At 36.3% G+C, this 22,084-nt stretch overlaps 1 protein-coding gene across 1 annotated transcript in view; it reads left to right on the forward strand.

Annotated features, from left to right (window-relative positions):
- Positions 1–22,084, forward strand: part of BPNT2 (3'(2'), 5'-bisphosphate nucleotidase 2) — a 36,796-nt gene that overhangs the window by 8,582 nt on the left and 6,130 nt on the right. The window contains exons 2-4 of the mRNA XM_045789059.2: positions 9,182–9,344; positions 10,252–10,347; positions 20,214–20,375. Of these exons, the coding sequence (XP_045645015.1) occupies positions 9,182–9,344; positions 10,252–10,347; positions 20,214–20,375 (421 nt within the window). The remainder of the gene's footprint in view (positions 1–9,181; positions 9,345–10,251; positions 10,348–20,213; positions 20,376–22,084) is intronic.

The following is a 22,084-nucleotide window of genomic DNA, read 5'->3' on the forward strand; positions in this document are numbered from 1 at the left end:
ACTGGCCTGGCTTTGTGGGATTGAGACAAAACATATAATCTTACGAATGCCCTTCAGGAGGGACCAAAATGTGTGGAGAAGGCACATCCATAGAAGAGGTCAGAGAAAGCCTCAGAATCCCACATCAGACTCAAGGTGAGATAGCTCTCTCCCAAAGCCAGTCTGTAAAGACTGGAGGAGAGAACTCCTTCTTCAGATGTGAAGGCAGCAATGCAAGACTTCAAGAAATACAAAAAAAATAAGGAAATAGAACATTGCCAAAGGAACATAATTTCCTATTTAACTGCCCCCCCCATAGAGATCTACAAATTGTCAAAGAATTCAAAGTAATTGTTTTAAGTTTAAGAGAACACAGACAACTCAAAGAAATCAGGAAACAATACATGAACAAAAGGAGAGATACAACAAAGAGAAGTTAAAAAAAGCCACTAGAAATTTTAGAGCTGAAGAATACAGGAAATGAAAATGCAGTAGAGAGAATCAGCAGAAGACTCGATCAAGCGGAAGAAAGAATCCACGAACTCTGAAACATCATATGAAGTCATCCAGTCAACAGAGAAAAAAGAAAATAAACAGATGAAGAAAGCCTATGTGCATTATGGGGCACCAGCAAGTATAACTATTTACCTTTTGGGAGTGCCAGAGAAGGAGAGAAAAAAAAGGGCAGAAAGCTTATTTAAAGGAATGGTAGATGAAAACTTTGCAAATCAGGGGAGAAATAGGGACATCTAGCTATGTGAAGCTCATAGGTCCACAAATTCAACTCAAAGAGGACTTTACTGAGATACATTATAATAAAACTGTTAAAAATCAAAGAATTTTGAAAGCAGTAGAAAAGAAACTCATCTGATACAAGGGAACCCCCATTAAGCTGTCAGCAAATATTTCATCCAAAACCCTACAGGCCAGGAGAGAGTAGGATGATATATTCAGAGTGCTGAAAGAAAAAAAAAAACCGGCCAACCAAGAATACTTTACCTTGTAGCATTCTCCTTCAGAAATACAGATTAGATAAAGATTCTCAGACAAATAAATGCATCACCACTAGAGCTTAACAAGAAATGTTAAAGGGAATTCTTCAAGCTGAAATGAAAGGATGCTAAATAGTAATATGAAAACGAAGTATAAAATTCACTGGTAAGTATATAGTGAAATTCAGAATATTCTAATGTAATAGTGGTGTGTAAATCATTTAACTCTAATATAAAAGTTAAAAGATGAGTATTTTTTAAAACTATAGTTACAAAAATTTGTTAATGGATATAGAATATAAAAAGATGTAACATATGAAAACCATGTTGCAGAGGGAGTAAAAGAGGAAAGAGTTCATATGCAATCAAAGTTATCAACTTAAAATAGACTGTTATAACTACAAGATATTTTATGTAGGTCTCATGATAACCACAAGGCAAAACCTCTGATAGACAAAGGATACCACCATGAAAAATCATCAAATCACAAAGGAAGACAGCTAGAGAAAAGGAATGAAGAAAGGAACAAAGAAGCTACAAAAAACCAGGAAGCAGTTAACAACATGGCATTAGTAAGTACCTACTTACTAATAATTATTTGAAATGTAGAAATTCGCCAATCAAAAAACAGAGCAGGTGAATGGATTAAAAAAAAAAAAAAAAGACCCAACTCTCTGCTACCTACAAGAGAAACACTTCAACTTTAAAGACACACATAGGATCAGAGTGAAGGGATGGGAAAAAAATATCCCATGCAAATGGAAACCCTAAGAGAACAGGATAGCTATACTGCTATCAGACAAAATAGACTTTAAGTAAAACACTCTAACAAGGGACAAAGAACAAATTATGTAATGATAGAAGGGTCAGTTTATCAAGAAGATAAAACAGTTGTAAATACATATGCACCCAACATCAGAGCACTAAATATATTGAGCAAATATTATAGATCTGAGGACAGAAACAGACAGCAGTGCAATAATAAAGACTTCAATATCTCACTTTAACCAGTGGATAAATCATCTAGACAAATCATCAATAAGGAAATAATGAACTTGCACTATACTTCAAACTGATACAGGCAGTGTCAGATATATACAGACCATTTCATCCAACAGTAGCAGAATATACATTCTTCTCAAGCTCATATAGAATACTCTCCAGGGTAGATAGCAATGTAAGGCCAGAAAACAAGTCCTAACAAATTGAAGATTAAAATCATAATCATAGGTCATTTTTGACCACAGTGGTGTAAAACTAGAAGTCAGTGACAGGACAAAAGCTGGAAGATGCAGAGATCTATGAAAATTAAACAGCGTACCCTTGAACAACCAACGGGTTCAAGAAGACGTAAAAAGAGAAATGAAAAAAAATCTTGAAATTAACAAAAATGGGTGCCTGGGTGGCTTGGTTGGTTAAGTGTCCACCTCTTGATTTTGGCTTATGTCATGATCTCAGAGTTGTGATATCGAGTCCTGCACTCAGTTCAGAGCCAGCTTAAGATTCTCTCCCTCTGCTGCACCCCCCCCTTTCTCCCTCTCTAAAAATTAATTAATTAACAAAAATGGAAGTACAACATACCAAAACTTATGGGATGCAGCAAAAGCAGTTCTGAAAGGGAAATTTATAATGATAAATGCTTACATTAAAAAAAAAAAGATCTCAGATAAACAACCTCATTTGTACCTTAAGGAACTAGAAAAAGAACAAACTAAGTTCAAAGTTAGCAGAAGGAAGGAAATAACAAAGGTTAGAGCAGAAATAGAGACTAGAAAAGCAATAGAAAATACCAACTAAGAGCTGGTTTTTTTGAAAAGATTAGGTTGAAAACCTTTAGCTAGTGAAAGATAAAAGGATTCAAATATATAAGTTCAGAAATGAAAATATAAACATTACACCTGATACTGCAAAGTACAAATGATCATCAGAGACTGTGAACAATTACAGGTCAACAAATTGGATAACCTAGAAGAAATGGATCAATTCCTAGAAACATACAATCTACTAAGACTGAGTCATGAGGAAATAGAATACCTAAACCGACCTGTAAGGAGATCGAATCATTAATCAAACTTCCAATAAAGAAAATCCCAGAACTAGATGTCTTCTTCACTGGTCTACCAAACGTTTACAGGAAAAATACTAGTCGTTTTCAAATTCTTCCCCCAAATTGAAGAGGATGGAACACTTCCAAACTCACTTTATGAAGCCAGCATTACCCTGATACCAAAGGTATGCAGGGACACTACAAGAAAAGAAAATCATGGGCCACTATTCCTCATGAACATAACATGCAAAAATCCTCAACAAAATATAACAAATTGAATTCAACAGACATTAAAAGGATCAAATACCATGATCAAGTGGGATTTATCCTTGCGCTGAAGGATGGTTTCCATATATGCAAATCAATCGATCAATGTGATATACCACATTAACAGAATGAAAGCTAAAAATCATATGATTATCTCAATATAAAAATAAAAACGTAAATATGAAAAGCATTTGACAAAATTCAACATTTTTTCAGGATAAAAACTCAACAAATTAGGTATAGAAGAAATATACCTCAACATAATAAAGGCCATATATGACAAGCCCACAGCTAACATGATACCATTCATGAAAATCTAAAAGCTTCTCTCCTAACATCAGGAAGACAAGGATGCCCACTCTTAGCACTTACATTCAATATAGTATTGGAGGTCCTAGTTGGAGCAGTTAGGTACGTAAAAGAAATAAAATGCATCCAAATCAGAAAGGAAGAAGTAAAATTGTGTGCAGATGATATGATTTTACATACAGAAAACTAAAATTTTTAGCAAAATACTGTTGGAACTAATAATAATTCTGTAAAGTTGTGAGGATACAAAATCAAACAAAAATCATTATTTCTTTGTATTAGCAACAATGAACTATTTGAAAGAGGAATTAAAACAATTCCGTTTACAATAGGATCAAAAACAATAAAATACTTAGGAATAAATTTAACCAAGCAGGTGAAAGATCTGTATACTAAAAACTTTAAGTCATTGATAGAAGTAATTGAAGAAGACACAAATAAATGGACAGGTGTTGCATTTCTTGGATTAGAAGAATTAGTATTGTTAAATTGTCCATGCTGCTCAAAGCAGTCTACACATTTAGTGCAGTCGCTATCAAAATTCCAATGGCAGTTTTCAGTGAAATAGAATAAATAATCCAAAATTCACAGGGAACCACAAAAGACCCAAGTAGCTGAAGCAATTTTAAACAAGAAGGACAAAGCTGGAGGCATCACATTTCCTGATTTAAAATTATATTACAAAGCTATAGTAATCGCAACAGTATGGTAGTGGCATAAAACATACACATAGACAAAAGGAGTAGAATATAGAAATAAAGTCACACATACACATTTAACTAATCTTTGACAAGGCATCAAGAACATACTACAGGGAAAATATAGTTTCCTCAATAAAGGTGCTGGGAAAACTGGTTATCTATATGCAAAAGAATAAAACTGGATCCCCATCTTACACCACTCAACAGAAACTAACTCAAAATGCACAAAAGATTTAAATATACCACCTGAAACCATAAAGCTCTTTAATACTGGTCTTAACGATGATTTTTTGGAAAAGACACTAAAAGTACAGAAATCAAAAGCAAAAATACAGCCACCTGGGTGGCTCTTAATTTCAGTTCAGGTCATGATCTCAGGGTTGTGAGATTGAGCCCCACCTAGCATGGTACCTGCTTAACATTTTCTTTCTCTGTTTCCCCACCCTCTTAAAAAAAAAAAAAAAAAAAAAAGCAAAAGTAAAAGTAAACAAAACAATGTCAAGTTAAGCTTCTGCACAACAGAGAAAACAACTAAAGGAAAAGGCAACTATGGAATGACAAGATATTTGTAAACCATATATCTGATGAGGGGCTAATATCTAAATTATATAAGGAATTCATTCAATTCAATAGCAAAAGAATAAGTAAGTAATCCAATTAAAAATGGGCAAAGGACCTGAATATACATTTTTCCAAAGACTACAAATGACTGTCAGTTACATGAAAAGGTGTTCAACATCACTAATCATCAGGGAAATATAAATCAAAACTACAGTTGAGATATTACCTCACCTGTTAGGGTGGCTGTTATTAGACGAGAGGTAAATGTTGGCAAGCATACGGAGAAAAGAGAACTTTTACGCCATTGGTGGGAATGTAAATGGGTATAGCCATTATAGAAAGCAGAATGGAGGCTTCTCAAAAAACTTAAAATAGAACTATCATGTGATCCAGCAGTTCCACTTCTGGATATATCTCTAAATGAAATTAGTATCTGGAGATATTTGCACTCCTATGTTCGTTGTGGCAATAGTCACAATAGCCAAAATATGGAAATGATAGTTAAATGTCTGTCAGTGGGTTAATGGATAAAGAAAAAAGGGTATATATGTATGTACACACATACACACACACACACAGACACACACAGAGGAATGTTATTCTGCTATTAAAAAGAAGGAAATCCTGCCATTTGGGACAACATGGATGAAACTGGCAGGCATTATACTAGGTGAAATAAGCCACAGAGAGAAAGTATTGCATGGTATTACTAATAGTGGAATCTTTAAAAAAAAAGAAAAAAAAGTTGAGCTCATAGAAACAGTGATTAGAATGGTGATTGCCAGAGTCTAGGGAATGAGGGAATAGAGGAGATGTTGGTCTAAGGGTATAAATTTGTAGTTACAACTAAGATGAGTAAGTTCTGAGCATCAAATATATAGTCAGATTGTTATGGCTAGTAATACTGTATTGTATACTTGAAATTTGCTTCAAGAGTAGATCTTAAATGTTCTTACCACAAAGGAAAAAAGTAAATAAGTGATAGATGCATTAATTAACTTGATCGTGGTAATCATTTTACAGTATATACTTATATCAATAATCCTCACTCTGTACACATTGCATATATATCTATATGTGTATATGTATGTATAGCTTTCTCCGTGAAGCTGGGGGGAAAAGCCAAATATGTCACTAGTGTCACAGTCTTAATTATTCTAACATTAAAGTAAGTCTTGATAATCTGGTCAGGAAAGTCATCCCACTGTGATAATTCTTTTTTTTTCCCCTTTCTTTCACCAGAATGGCTTGCTCTTTTTCCAAGAAGGGGTTAAAAAAACAAAAACAAAAACCTGTAGGGATTTTGATTGGAGTTTTCATTAAATCTATAGATTTACTGATGGGAGAATTGACATCTTTATCATTTTTAACTCATTAATGTTTTTTTTTACAGCTTAATTTTCTCCATAATGCTTTTGCACATCTTGGGTACTTTTATGTCCGGATAATTTACTTCTTTTGTTAGCTTAAATGGCTTCCATTTTTATATTAAGGACTTTTAATATTTGTCGCTGGTATATAAAAAATGCAAATGATTGTTAAATATTGATCTTGTATCTAGAGATTTTGCTGCATTCTGTTATTCTGTGATTTATCTACAAGTTCTTTTGGATTTTCTCAGTAATAAGTCCAGGTTGCATGTTACGATTTCACTTCTTCCTTTCTATCTCTGTACCTCCCTACATAGGCTACCCTCCTTTAGCTTTCTGCAATGGCTAGGATGCTTTGCACATTGTTAACAGAGATTACGATGGAGGACAGCTTCCTCCATGTCATGCCTGCAGAGTCCTTCACCATGGGGTTTCCATTATTGTCAAACCAAACCTCGCCTCCATCCAGCTCCTTTCTTCTTGGCTTACTCTGTTCTAGCCATACTTGCCTCCTTGCTTGCTCTGAATATACTAGGCACACTCCTAGATCAGGGCCTTTGCATTTTTACTGCATGGGCTGGAAGGTGCTTCCTTTAGATGCCTGCTAAGCTCACTTAATTTAAATTGTCATTCTAATACCACTTTTTGCTTAGCTACCCTATCTTTGAAAACACACAGCAACTTTATTGCAGCATATTTTGCATATTATATAATTTGCCCATTGCAAATTTACAGTTTAGTAGTTTTTAGATTTGCCAAGGTGTGCAACATTTGTCATTAATCAGTTTTAGAACATTTTCATCACCCTAATAATATACCTGTGCCTATTTACTGCTAATCTCTGTTCCCAGCCTTACCCCAGGCAACCACTGATACACTGATTCCATAGATTTGCCTGTTAAGACATTTCACCATAAATGGAATCATGCAGTATGTGATTTCTTGTTTATTGCTTATTTCACTTAGCATAACGTTTTGGGGGTTCATCAGTGCTATAGTATGAATAGTACTTCATTTCTTTTTTGGCTGAATAACATTTCATTGTATGGATATACCACATTTTGTCTATCCATTCATCAGGTGATGGACATTTGGTAGTTTCTAATTTTTGGCTAGTATGACTAACCTCAGGTACCCTATCTTAAAGAATAATCTTTCTTCTGCTGTCCTACAGCACACTTCTTCCCTGCTACATTTTATGTCTCCTTATTGTCACTATTCAGGATATCACATTTTACTTATGTATCTTGTTTATTGTTTATCTCCTCCTCTAGAATTTCTACTAAGCTCCACAAGGGCAGAGATTTTTGTCTCAAATTGATCACTGTTATACATCAGACCCTGTAACTGGCATATAGTAGGTAATCAGTAAACATTTGTGGAATCAATAAAGGAATAAGTGAATGGATGGATTGGATGTTTACTGTACACTGTACTAAAAATATTTTTTTTATTTAAGTGGCTTGATGTTTCTAGAATATTACTATTTTTAACTTTCTCTGTGACAGTTTGGAATATGTCAAGGCACTTTTCCAGAGATTGCTGGTATTTGTAGGGTTTTCACCATGTATGACTTTTTACTTACATAGGTGTCAGTGTTAGAATCCCTCTGACACTGTAGTATGGGGTCTGGGTATGGAGTCACGTGCAGTATAAACACAGTGATCTGCTGTGGAAAGGGAGCTTGTCAGCACAGTACCCAAAGTCTGTCCTGCTTAAGTCTTTGTTCCTACTGGAAATTCACATCTTGGGGACATTTTTCTTGCATGCGTATGTTATGATTTGATAAAGGGAGTCTTTTGATGAGGTAGTATTTGAATAAGGTTGACAGTCTATTATTAATGTCATTCTTTTTTTTTTTTTTAAGATTTTATTTTATTTATTTGACAGAGAGCCAGCGAGAGAGGGAACACAAGCAGGGGGAGTGGGAGAGGAAGAAGCAGGCTCATAGCGGAGGAGCCTGATGTGGGGCTCGATCCCAGAATGCTGGGATCATGCCCTGAGCCGAAGGCAGACGCTTAACGACTGCACCACCCAGGTGCCCCTATTAATGTCATTCTTAAAATGCAGTCAGTTCTTAGATTTGCCTCATTGGAATGTCCTTTATTTACAGAAGTAAATGCAATTCTAACACATTAATTTAAATCATTGTTTTATAAACCAGAATATGTTTTAAGTATTCATTAAGAAGCTCACTGTTGAAAGCAGTGGTTTTCTACTCACCTGCACCTTTACATACCTGTATGATGAATCAGATTTATTTTATATTTTAATTTTGTTTCCTAGTAAGTAAAAATAGAAAATTTGACCTTAGCATTTTATCCTGTGACATAGCTTTGGTTTATAATGAAGAGAAGAGTGATCTTTTTTTGTCCTTTTGGATTACTCATCTCAACATTGTTTACATTTTATAATTACTAGCTTATGATCTATCATTATTTCCAGGTTTCTTTTTTATTATTGATCAAAGGTATATTTTAGATGATTATTTTTCTAGGACATCGTGTCTCTTAGCATTCATCAGTTCTCTCTTTTAAGGCATATTTAAGTCCGTTGTCACTTTTCTCCTCTTCTTATAGTTGATTGTGTTCAATTCAGTGTTCTGTAATGGTGTCGGTTTATTTTCACACTGTAGATCTACTATTTTTTATAAATATCATTAAGCTCTAAATAGTTTGTTTCTTAGTTTCTTTATATTTCTCTATATTTGGATTCTCTGTCTTAGGCAACAAACCGCTTGAATATTAGATTGGAAAGTACTTGAAGATAAGATGTTGCTGGAATTTCTTTAAATAATATGTTTCCATTTTACAGTGAAATGCTTCAAAATAAAAATACTGATTTACCTACTTTCAGTTTGTGCGATTTAGTCTGAAATGTTTTTCTCTTTTGTGTTTTCTCAGGTGGTGTTTTTTTCTTCCTAAATTTTTTAATTGTCATCTATTTTTGGTGCAGATAAATACTGAGGAACATGTGGATGCAGCTGATCAAGAGGTTATCTTATGGGATCATAAGATTCCTGAGGACATCCTGAAGGAAATAGCCACCCCTAAAGAGGTACCAGCAGAAAGTGTTACTGTCTGGATCGATCCACTTGATGCTACACAGGAATATACAGGTAACTTTACATTAGAATTCATCTCAAACTTTAGATTGCCATTATATATTGAATAACCAGAAGAAAGGCAGGTAGTATATACTTGGTGGTAAATACTTTACTGATCTTACACAATTTTTCCAATTAGATTTTAAGATAGACGACTGGATTAACACAGTGCGATATGAAACCTTTGGACTGGATCAGTTATTCTCAAACTTTCCCCCTAACCCCAAAACCAAGTACATTATAGCATACTCCTATTGGTGATAGGGATTCACTGTATCACTGAATCTTCAGTGAAAGGGTATTTTTAGCAGTCACAACAACAAAATGGTTCCTTTTGGAGACCTATTTATTGAAGTGTTTGTTTACATATTGAGTTACATATTGAGGTGTGAGTTCGGGTATTTATTTATATAGCCAGAATACAATATTTACTTGTGATTTGGGGAATTTAGGTTTTATTGCGTATACATCTATCTTTGGAATTCAGAATAGTAAATCCTAGGCACCCAGGGGTAATTAAATAGCAAAACAGAATTACTGCCCTCATCTCCATTTTCTTTTGTTTTTTGTACCTAGCCCTAGCTCAGATTTCATTTCTGTAGCTCCTCTGTCATGCACTGTGTCTGTCTTAGACGTATTCAGTTCTTCCTTCTTCTCTGTCCTGTTGGTGTATATGGTAAAGTTAATTGCTTATCTGTGTGCCCTCCTTCTAGTTGGTAAGTTCTTGGAATGTGGGCCTTATAAATAAAAATTTTTCCTAAACCAGAATTGCCCTGATCATGTAATAGTGATAATATTTAGTGAGTGCATCCCTTGTGCAGGGACTGTTCTAAGTATTTGACTTGATTTTTTAATTTAAAATTTTAAATTATTTATTTGAATAATTTTTGTTATTGGTTTTTTGTATTTTTCTTCATAGAGGATCTTCGAAAGTATGTCACTACTATGGTATGTGTGGCTGTGAATGGTAAACCTGTGCTAGGAGTGATACATAAGCCATTTTCTGAATATACAGGTAAGAAATGCACTAGAGCTTTTGAGAGTTAATGATGTTAAATCATTTGTCAGTAGTACTTAACCATCCTATCAGAGTCTCAGCTGTAGCTCAGTAATTATTAAAGTCAATCCCCTACCATACCTCACCCTTTCATTGGATACAGTGAGGATTTTGTCATTGGTAATGATAATATATGATGAAGCAGAGCTTTCTAAACTTTCTTTAGAGGATAGAAACTGACTGACAATGAGAGATAGTATTGAGGAACACAGTTGGGCACAGACTTACCAGCAGCTGAGTTCCTCTCTGTTTCTCTTGTGCTGTTGCTGGGGATAAGGTCCAGGGCTCTTACTTACACGTTGGATTCCATGTGGGTTTGAGATCCACCATCAAGGAGCCTTAACCAAATCTGTTGTCATGTCAGGAAGTAAGCTCGATATTGTGGTGGTTAGGGGCAATGGCAACTTGGCAACCTCAGCATCAAAATTGGATGGTGTTACATTGGAAGTCTTACTAATCAGGCTAATCCTAGTGTAGCCCTGGACACTCTTCAGAGATCCATTTGACCCTTGCCTACCCCACCTTCTTGATGTAGTCATGTTTATTATCTTTGTGCAAATGGCAGGTCAGATCTTTGATCGTCACGTTGGGAGTGTTGAAGACCATGTCAGAGAGCTTCCCATGCAGCTCAGGATGACTTCGCCCAGAGCCTTGCCAGTACTAGTGGATACTGGCAGGACATTTTGGTATCACCACAGCCATTATGCTGTAGTTTGCCAGAGAGGCTAGCCATGGTCTTCTGAATAGCAGTGATATTGTGGCCTGTGGTTACAGGTCCAGAATGATGCCATGATTTGTCAGGGTGGAGAAGTTGAGGGAAAGAGTTAGTGGTTTAAGCAGTATCACTGACAGTCTGAAGTGACTCATCATACTTTTAATTAGTCATTCCCATCAAGAACACGGGGCAAGGATTATGGCCTTTTGGCTCCACTGTTCTCTGAGGTTCTTGATGTTGACAGTATCCATTTTGCCAGTGCCAGCTTTGAAAGCAGCCCTAATGACAAGGTGTTGTGGGTTGAATAATGTCCCTCTCAAATTCGTGTTCACCCCTGTATTCATTTCTTAGGGTTGCCATAAAAACAACAACAAAAAAAACCCTACAAACTGTGTGTCTTTAAACAACAGATATGTAGTCTTAATACAGTTTTGGAGGCTAGAAGTCCAAAATCAAGGTGTTGACAGAGACATGATCTCTCTGAAACCTATACGGGAGAATTTTTCCATGTTTTTCTTTTAGTTTCTAATAGTTTGAAAGCAGTCTGTCTGTTCCTTGTCTTGTGAACACATCGCTCCACTCTCTGCCTTCAGCACCTCATGGCATTCTGCCTATGTATCTGTGTCTCTGTGTCACTTCTCTTCTTATAAAGGCACCAGTCATACTGCATTAAGAGCCCACCCTGCTCTGCCATGGCCTCATTTAGCTAATTACATCTACAGTAATCTCATTTTCAAATAAGGTCAGATTCTGCTATGCTGGGGATTAGGTGTTCAACATATCTTTTGGGGGACTATAAACCCATAACAATCAGAACTTCAGAATGTGACCTTATTTGAAAGTCAGGTCTTTACAGATATAATTAAGGTAAGTATCACAATGAGTTCATCCTGGATTAGGGTAGGTCCTTAAGTCAACGAGAGTGTCCTTATAAGAAACCGAGATTACAGAGACACACGGGATAAGAGGATGGGATGGTGGAGGCACAGATTAGAGTGATGCATATAAGCCAGGGAACACCAAATATCGCTGGCAGCTGCTGGAAGCTAGAAGAGAGGCATGGAATAAATTCTCCCTTAGCGTTTCCAGAAGGAATACCAATACCAATGGTTTCCAGAAGGAAATCCTACCAATACCAGTATCTGGATTTTGGACTGCCAGTACATTTCATAAACTGTGAAATGTGTGAGCCTTTAAGACTGAGAAAATAAATTTCTCTACTATTAAGTCATCGTGTTTATGGTAATTTGTCATGACAGCCCTAGGAAACGAATACACCCAGCATCCATACAGCTCTGTCTTCTACCCCACCCTTCTCACTGTGTCTCAGTGGTGTGGCTGACACTGCATAAAAAGGCTGGCTGTCAAGTGGACAGAAATGGAGACAATGTTAATTTTTGATTATTCTTAAAACTTATTTGCTTTCTAGAATACTTTGTGTCCCAAATTCCAGCTCCTCTGAGATGGGCCGAACATACACTTGAGTGTTGGCTCTGTATGTCAAGACCAGATCTGTTTTGTGTTAATCTGACCCTATATCTTCTTTTCATAATTCAGATAGTTTTTACAGTTGACAATTTGATGAACTATAGAAGATTTATGTCATTATTCGGACAGTGTGTCTCAAAATTAATTACATAATTGCTTTATGGTTTGGGGATTGCTTTCACATGTTTCCTTTAATCCTTACTGAATAAGTGAGGGTATAGGTTAGGCTACTAATTTAGGCTGCTGTAATACATTGCATCAAAATACCAGAGGCTGAACAAGATAGTTGATTTCTCTCCTCTCTAACAGCCTGTGTGCAAACAGACCAGGCATGCAGGCTGTTCTCTCTTGTTGCTTCGCTGTGCTAAATTTTGGTGCCCCCTTCTGCATGACTGAGGATGGCTCTCTGCTTCATCCACATTTCACCAGTGAAGAGGATCAAAGGGGAGACATGGAGGACATTTTCCACTGAGGGTTTTGACCTATAAGTTGCACACATCACCTCAGCTCACATCCCATTGACCAAAACGTAGCTTGGACCCAGCCGCAGGGGAGGCTAAGAAATGTGGTCTTTATTTTCAGTAGCCATCCAAGCATCCAGTTCAGGGATTCTGTCATTTAGGGAAAATAGGGCAAGTGGATATTGGAGTATAATTTAACTTAGCAGTATTGGTACACTTAGTATAACACATGAGGGAGGGGTACATTTACTAATACTCCCACTTACAGAAGAGAAAATGAGACTCAGAAGTTTGATATATTTCTCAAGGTCATCCAGCTAAATTAGAGGAGGAAGCAACCTCAGGAATTTTATGCAAATCAGTATTCACACCACTTTCATAATAACTCCACAATTCCCAACATTTGTATGGTGGTTAACTATTTGTAGTAAACTAAGGTATCTCATTTGAACCTTGTGATAACTCTGTGAGACAAAGATAAATGTTTGTTATTTTTGTTTTTTACAGATGAGAAAAGAGGCTTAGCAAAAGTTCTTATGAAAGCCACATAGTTCAAAATGTTATAGCAAGAACTAACCACTCCTTATTAATATCTCACATTTGTTTAGTATTTTCACAGTTTATGAAATGCATTGTCATAAATTCATTTCAGCCTCAAAATAACTCTGGAAGGAATATAAAGGAGGAATTATAGTGACTTTCAATTAAAGAAAAAGAAAACAGTCATATAAAGGTTAAGTACAGGGCTGAAGTCTTTGAAGTCTTCTCTCACTTTCTTTTTTCTTTTTTTTTTAATTGAAGTATAGTTGACTCATTCTTTGACAGTGTTCCTCATTGCCTCATATCAGTTAGGGTTGCATTTATCTGTATATAAAATAAATCTGATTACAGTAGTTAGACAAGTATAGGTTTTATTTTTCTCACCTAGTAAGATGGGCAAAGGGCAGGGGGGTTCAGTTTATGATACTGTTAAGCACCTGACTCCTCTTCTTTGCTTTTTGTCTTAGAAGGTAGCTTTTTGCTTACATACTTCCAAAGATGGATGCTTCCAGTTTCCATGGCTCTCTTCCAGGCTGGAAGAAAGGGGAAAGAAGAGGGACAAAAGATTTATCCCAGATAGTCTTTGTATTAGGAAATAGTAACTTGAAGCCCTCTGCTCCATCTCATTGGCCAAATGTCAAATGGCCCCCTCAGCTATAAATAGCCTGCTACTCCAGAGACAATTAGAATCCTAATAAAGGAAATGAGGAGAAAGTTGATACTGGATAGGCAAAGAGATTCACATTCTTTGGGCCCTAATTTCCACATCTGTTCATTTTAGGGGTGGGAAAATAAGGATCATAAAATGCCCATTTAAAAAAAAAAACCAACTTTATCCATAAGACTATGTATCCTCTCCCCCTAGCGTCTTACCTCCTCTAAAATAAAAAAGCCAAAAGTTTCTAACTTAGGAACAGGTTGTGTTCCAAAATGGTTTCTCTAAATTGTAATAAAAAATGCCCTGTTCTTCTGTGATGCAGCTGAGTTGCCCAGTATGCTGGAATGAAGGTGCTTGCTAGTCAGCAAACATTCCAAAAGAATCAATAAGTCCTTAATTAGGTGTAAGTTGACCTTCTGTTCCTGGATCGAAGGTTTGTTTGGCTCGTGTCCTCTTTATGGACTGTTTTTTTCAGATCCAGACTGTATATTGATGTTGGCAGAGTACCAGTTATCAAGTATTATGTGCTTACCAGAATTTAGCTACACTTAACTATAATGGGACTAGATAGTATTGTTGTTGGCAGCAGGTAGAGAAAAACTGATCAAAATCCTTTTCAGACTTAATTAGAAGTAATTCACTGAGTTTGAAATTCTAAGAAGCAACAGGTACTCACATAGTATTTTTAACAAAGTAATGTATAAATGTTTAAGTGTAATATATTCATGCAGTAGAAATTTGTAGCTAAGTTATAGTCTTAAGTGTGTAGCAAAGTACAGGTTTTTATTTCCCACTGGACTTTTTTTTAGTATATCCTCAAATAGAATAAACACATTCTGTTAGCTGCTATTTTACCTTTTCATAATTACCTCATCATCGTCATTTATTTAAGCACCTACTGAATTTTTTTTTAAAGTGCTTGAAATAATTTGTCCATGTACATTTTAGGACAGAATTTATTGAAATTCTGTAACATGAAATATATTTTTAAAATACTAAGTTACTAATTCTTACCTAAAATTATTCTGGTACTATCAATGAGCTATGCTGTCTTTATTCTCTTACACAATACTGACCTCTAGAGATGTAGCCCTGTAAGTTCACTTCTTAGTAAAACCATGTTTTTTCTGATCATTTCTAAAAAGAATTGAGGGGTTTTTTTCTTCTTTTTCTCATTTTTTAACTTTTATTGTGAATAATTTCAAACATAAAATTGTACAGAATTTTCATGTTCTCTTTCATCAAGATTTAACAGTTGAACATTTCTGTATATTTGCTTCCTTTTTTCTCATGTACTTCAAAGAAAATTACAAGGATCATTACATTTTACCCCTATACACTTCACTATGTGTCTCTTAATATGCTATTATTACCATTATTTTGTACTATTATTATGAATATAATAATAAAATTAACATTTATTCCCTAATTGGTCCCATTTTCACATTTCCCCCAGTTGTTTCTTCTTTTTTTTTTTTTTTTTTTTAAGATTCTATTTATATATTTGACAGAGAGAGAGAAACAGCCAGTGAGTGAGGGAACACAAGTAGGGGGAGTAGGAGAGGAGGAAGCAGGCTCCCAGCAGAGGAGCCTCATGTGGGGCTCAATCCCAGGACTCTGGGATCACACCCTGAGCTGAAGACAGACGCTTAACGACTGAGCCACCCAGGCGCCCAACCCCCAGTTGTTTCTAAAGTGGATTTTGCAACTGGTTACTTCAAACCAAGATCTGGTTAAGTGACATGCATTTTTTTGGTTGTTCTGTTAAGTTCTCTTAATCTAGAACAACTAACTTCCAGTCCTGTTCTTCCCCATGACATTGATTTGTTGAGATCAAATTAGTTGTTACATAATGTCCTACTTTTTGGACTCTTCTGATTATTTCCTCACAGTGTCATTTAACTTGTTTATTTTTCATCTTCTTTTTCTTATAAAGTGGAAATTAGATCTGAAGCCTTGATTGGATTAAGGTTAAGGATTTTTGTCAAAAATACGTTGTAGATATTCTTGACGTACTTCCTGCTGCATCATGTTATGTGACATATAAATATCTAGTCTCATTAATGATGCTATAAGGTGGTTAAAGTGGTCATAAAGATCTCCTTTTTCAATTAGTTTAATTCTCTTGCTACCAGCAAGTAGTCTGGAGAAATATTTTGGTACCATTTGAGATCAGGATTCTGTTAAACATTTCACATAATAGTTTCAAGATCTATTAAAGATGTGAAATGGGATTTTCTAATTCTGTTGTATTTGCTACATGTATTAGCTAGAATTCTTCTCCTGAAAAATTTCTTCATCAACTGGAGTTACTTGTTTATCCTGAAAGGTAGTTCCTATTATAAAGACAAAATATGTTTAACTTTTTTTCTTCACCAATTTCTAAGTAATGACTTTGGGTAAAAACTACCTCCAGGGGGAATAAATGTTATTTTTTCAGGGAAGAGCAGGCTTTTGCCTTTTTTTTTTTTTTTTTTTTTTGATATCCTTAAGGTCTCATGGATTTTTGTATATTCTGTGCTATTCAAACTACAGGTATTATTCTTTAAGTTAAATCTGTTCTCTTCATTGCCCGCTTTTACTAACACCTTTATATATGCCTTTTTAAATACCATTACATGGTCCTTTGCTTTCGGTCTCGTCTGTTGGTTCTCCCCTACGAGCAACAATGAAATCAGCTTATTTTAGCCTCCTTGACTACCATCCCATTTTAGTCAGTCATACCTTTTTTGATATGTGTCTTTCTGCTCTTCCGCTCTTCAGATTTAAATGGTATCCTTTGACTCTCACCAGTCAACTGTGAGATAACATTTACACACACTTTAGTCCCCCACCTGTATTCTTATCTTTGGTTTCCTCTTAAATTCACAGTTAAATTTATTCAGTGTTGACCAACAGTGCTTTTGCTCAAAGTTCTCCAGTCATCCTTTGTTGGATAAAGCTTGTCCTCTAATAGATGACTTCAGGACAGCTAGCTCATCCAGGCCATATTACCTGAGTTCTTACATGTTAAAAGCTTTTTCTGTAGCTTTGATTCTTAAAATACTTTCAACTACTTACAGACTCTTTGGTTTAGCCCTCTGTCCTTGGGCTGCTCTAATAAATTACCATAAACTAGAGGGCGTAAAACAACAGAAATTGATTTTCTCACAGTTCTCAGGGCCAGAAGTCCGATATCATGTTGTTGGCAGTGTCATGCTCCCTCTAAAAACTCAAGGGAAGAATCTTGCCTTGCCTCTTTCTGGTGGTTCCAGGCATTCATTGACATGCCTTGGTTTGTAGACACATCACTCCAGTTCGTGCCTCTACTTCACATTCTCTTGGTCTGTATATCTCTGTCTCCTGTTTTTATAAGGATACCAATCATTGAATTTAGGGCCCACTCTAATCCAGTATGACCTCAACTTGAATTACATCTGCAAAGACCCTATATCCAAATGAGGTCATATTCTGAAGGTTCCCAATAGACAGGAATATTAGTACGACACTATTTCACTCACTGTACACTCTTTTTTTCTTAGTTAACTGGTAGAAACTGTTGAACTGATGTAACATCTGTGTGGATGCATGTTGAATCTTGTTGGCAGAAAAGCTGATAATACGATTTTCTTTCCTTTATAAGTAACTCGGTATTTTTGCCTGGAATGCTGAAGAGATTTATCTTGAAAGTCTAATACTACAACTATAATGTATCTCAGATTCAGAGTTGGGATTCTGGGCAGATATCTACATAGTATGTCGCTGAGTGTGGATATTCAAGTTCACTTTTAATTTAGGAACATTTTTTTGAATCAGAGTTTTAAAGAGTAGTTCAATTTCTTCTTATTTTGTTTTTCTTTTTCAGAGACTCCTAATATATGTATATTGACTCTTAGAAGTCAGTGAGAAGTCAGCGTATCTTTTACCTTCTCTCTGGTCCCTTTTATCTGTTTGCTTGTTTCACTTATTTTATGCTTTTCGCGTGCTTGCTGTGCTTTTCGACAAATCTGTTGCCTTTGTGTGTATCCTGTGATCTAGTGCTAAGTCTTAAGTGATTTTGTCTTGTTGTTGTTGTTGTTTGCAGTTTCTTTCCTGTATTATGTGAATTCCCATTTCATATCCTCCTATTTTTCCTCAGTTGTTTTTTTATTCAATATTTTTCTTTTTTTATTCCATAATGTTCTTTTTTTGTTGTTGCTTATTTATTTTTAATCGTCTTCCAATGTTGTGTTACAGTTTTACTCCACTATAGAAATTTTCAAGTAGCCTGAAATGTTTTAACCTTCATTCATTGTGTTTTCTTCTTATACTTTTCAGTGGACATTGCAGTTGTATATATTTCTTATTCACATTTGGGCCAGCCACCATGCATTTGGTGGGAAGGTGGTGGCAGAAAAGAAGTTTGGTTCTCAGTTCAGGAACTTTCTTTACTGTTAGAGCGAGGAGGGCATTATCTTTATTATCAGGCATCTTTTTTTGTTTTCACTTTTATTCTGTCTTGTTGGATCCTGTCTTGTTTCAGTAAGGCCCTTATCTTCAATGCCTTCTTTTTCTTCACTTCTGTTTGCTGTCTTCCAATTGTCTGTCATGGGGAAACTTTCTAAAAGATGTTGTATGTCATCTAGTCTGTTGTCAGGACTTCACTTTGGCTCTGTGTCTTCTCTAGGCCTCCTCTTGTCACTGCTCTGTTGCCACATCTCAGGCGTACTTTCAGTAGTTCTCATTTTAGATGGTACTCTTTCCTTCTGGGGAGAAATCCTGGCTGTTGTTCTCTGAGTTCTACCACCACAAGAGGCCTCCAGCTTCTTTGCACTTCTGTGAAGCTCCTGCCACATTCCCCACGCTGGGGTCAGCTGTGGCACTTATTCTGCTGATCTTCAGTATTTACTTCCCTTCTTTCTCATAAATTTGTGTTCGTGACTATTCTTCATCTCCTTCTTATTTAGCTATTTTCTCTCCTTGTTGTAATGTATGGTTTTTAGAAAGAAGTGTGAGAGGAGTCCAAGAGACTGCCATCATCCTTGGGCAGCTCAGAAACCCAGACACTCTGTTCATTTTTTAAAATTTTTTTCCTGCGGCCAGGAGTAAGTGGTAATGCAGCTGCTTTCATGTTACCTCATAGTGGACTGTGTTTTACTCCATAGTGAGTGACTGCTAGAACAACGGTCTGATTGGGATAATTCTGAGTAAGTGTATTTTCTTGTACAGCTTGGTAGGCAGTGAAAAAAACTTCCAAGCCAAGAAAAACATTTCAAGCCATTTCTAGGGTCTCCTTGTCTTCTTATAAATTTCTGTTCTGTTTTGAAATCTAGAGCATTTTCTTTTTATATTCTCTGGTAAAGCAGATGCGTAAATCTAACTCACCTCTAACTATTTTATGTTTATCATTGAAACCATGAATATATCAGAAATAGATAGGAGGAAATAGTAGGAGGAGAAATAGTAAGGAGGAGAAAATGGGAAGAGAAAATTTTAAATTTTGAATTATCCAGGGTAACTAGTTGTATTTTATGTCCTAGGTTGTCACAGGTTGAGTTCCCCAGGAACCAGACTTTTGAGATGGGGATTAGCATGCAGGATCTTTAAGAAAGAGTGCCCTTGGGATCAAAGTTGTGTAAGAGAGGGAAAGAAGCCATCCATATTAGGTACAGAAAGATGTTGAGTTGCAGTGTAATCCCAGTGAAAACTCAGCACCTCACTGGGAGATCTGGAGCCTGGGAGTTCTCAAGCCAAGTTTTTAGTAGTCATTATCTCTGGTTAGGCAGGATTACGTGGCCTTTCTTAGCTTTGTCTTAATATTTGCCTATTTTAATGTAAAAAAAATGTTAAATATTTTTCTTCCTCAGGAAAAAATAAGCATTTTGGGGAAAAACATACAAGTAATTCTGCAGAAAAGGATATTTTGTCAGTCAGCACTTGGTACTTTGAGTTCCCGCTTCAGAAAGCTTCAGTGCTGTTAACGGATATCATATTTGCTTTTCAGCTTGGGCAATGGTAGACGGTGGGTCCAATGTGAAAGCCCGAACTTCCTACAATGAGAAGACCCCAAGGATAGTTGTGTCACGCTCCCATTCGGGAATGGTCAAACAGGTTGCTCTTCAGACTTTTGGAAACCAGACTACAATTATCCCAGCTGGTGGTGCTGGTACGTTCCTACTTCCCTGTAATGCCTGGGGACAGTGTCCCCAGCATGGTCAAGGCTTATGTCAGGAGAAAGTTTGGTTGTCCTGTGCTTGTGGAGAAAAGTGAGAATAGACAGTGTTCTTTGCAGACAGGTGGTCTCCTAATTGGTTATCTCTAGGGTGGGATTTCAGTCACACGTGCCTTCTCGTTAGAAATGGCCTCACAGGGGCACCCAGGTGGCTCATCAGGTGAGCATCTGCCTTCTGCTGGGGTCGTGATCCCAGGGTCCTGGGGTCGAGCCCCGCATCCGGCTCCCTGCTCCGTGGGGAGCCTGCTTTTCCCTCTCCCTCTGCCTGCCACACCCCCTGCTTGTGCTCTCTGTCTCAGTCAAATAAATAAAATCTTAAAAAAAAAGGGAGGGAGGGAGGGAGGGAGGGAGGGAGGAAGGAAGGAAGGAAGGAAGGAAGGAAGGAAGGAAGGAAGGAAGGAAGGAAAACAACCTCATAGTAGGGACAATAGTCTCACAACAGTGACTGCTGTTCCTCGAATACCACAAAAGCATCTTCATGTCAGTGATGTACCATCAATAGTGGTTTTATATATGATCTAATTTCAAAGTAATCGTGCTGTTAGCTTAACAGAGGAAGATCAGGGAGAGAAGGGAAGATCATTCAAGCACATTAATGATGCTTCAGAAAGATGCCATGAATCTTCATAAGTGTTAACTAGGATGGCAAATCCTGGGTACTTTCAACACCTCTGAACTCTTCAGCTTGCATGTCTGGATGAGCCAGAGTCTGGTAGCCACCCAGCTTACTGAATATTCTGCACTATTTTATTACCTATGTTGATGATCAGGGGTCAGCTTACTTCTTCTGAAAGGCCAGATAGTAAATATTTTTGGCTTTATGAGCCACGTGTCGACTCTCTTGCCCACTATTCTTGGATTTTTGTTTTGTCACCACCCTTTAAAAATACAGGAAACCATTCATAGCTTGAGGGTTGTACAAAAACAGTGCATGGCCTGGATTTGGCTCACAGGCCATTTGCCCACTCTTGTTTTGAGTGCTATTTAATGCGACAGAGTATTTTTTAATTCAAATAAATAACAAATTATGGTCAGAAATGTGTGTGAAACCCTTTTCACCACAGTAATAAAGGGAAAAGTAATGCTTATTAACTTTTAAGCCTAAGAGTTTTAATTTAGTGATTATATATATGTACCTTACTTAATATGACTTTATTATTTTCCTATAAGCCCTCTGTTAGTGTTGGTTAGGAAAGGTAATGTTCAGAAAACCCAGTATGCATCTGGATAAACCAGATTCTAGATCTGGTTTCTTCCGTTTGTTTTATTTTATTATTTTTTAAAAAGTCTGCCTCATTACAAAAAAGGCTTAAGTTTTTGTTATTTTGTCTTCTTTCAAATCCAGTGTTCCTAGATATTCATGAAACCCGTGGGGTATTTAGCTTCAGTATAGTATTCCATAGGAAATGAGACACAGTGAATGTATCATTTCATAGAAAACAACCACAAAGTAGATTTAAATTTAAAAGATTATAGAAGTATATTTGGTTACACTTGAGAATCTCCTCATAATTTCCTTTACAGTATATTTTTTTTGCTCATTTGGGTTTAATGTCTGCATTATTAACTTTCTTGAAAAAAGAACAAAACTGTTTTTAAATAGTTTTAGATTGCGCAGTTGCAAAGATAGTATAGAGAACTCC

This window comes from Ursus americanus, chromosome 9 (genome assembly GCF_024610735.1).
Source record: "Ursus americanus isolate L20-20 chromosome 9, mUrsAme1.1.p, whole genome shotgun sequence".
Classification (NCBI taxonomy): Eukaryota; Metazoa; Chordata; class Mammalia; order Carnivora; family Ursidae; genus Ursus; species Ursus americanus.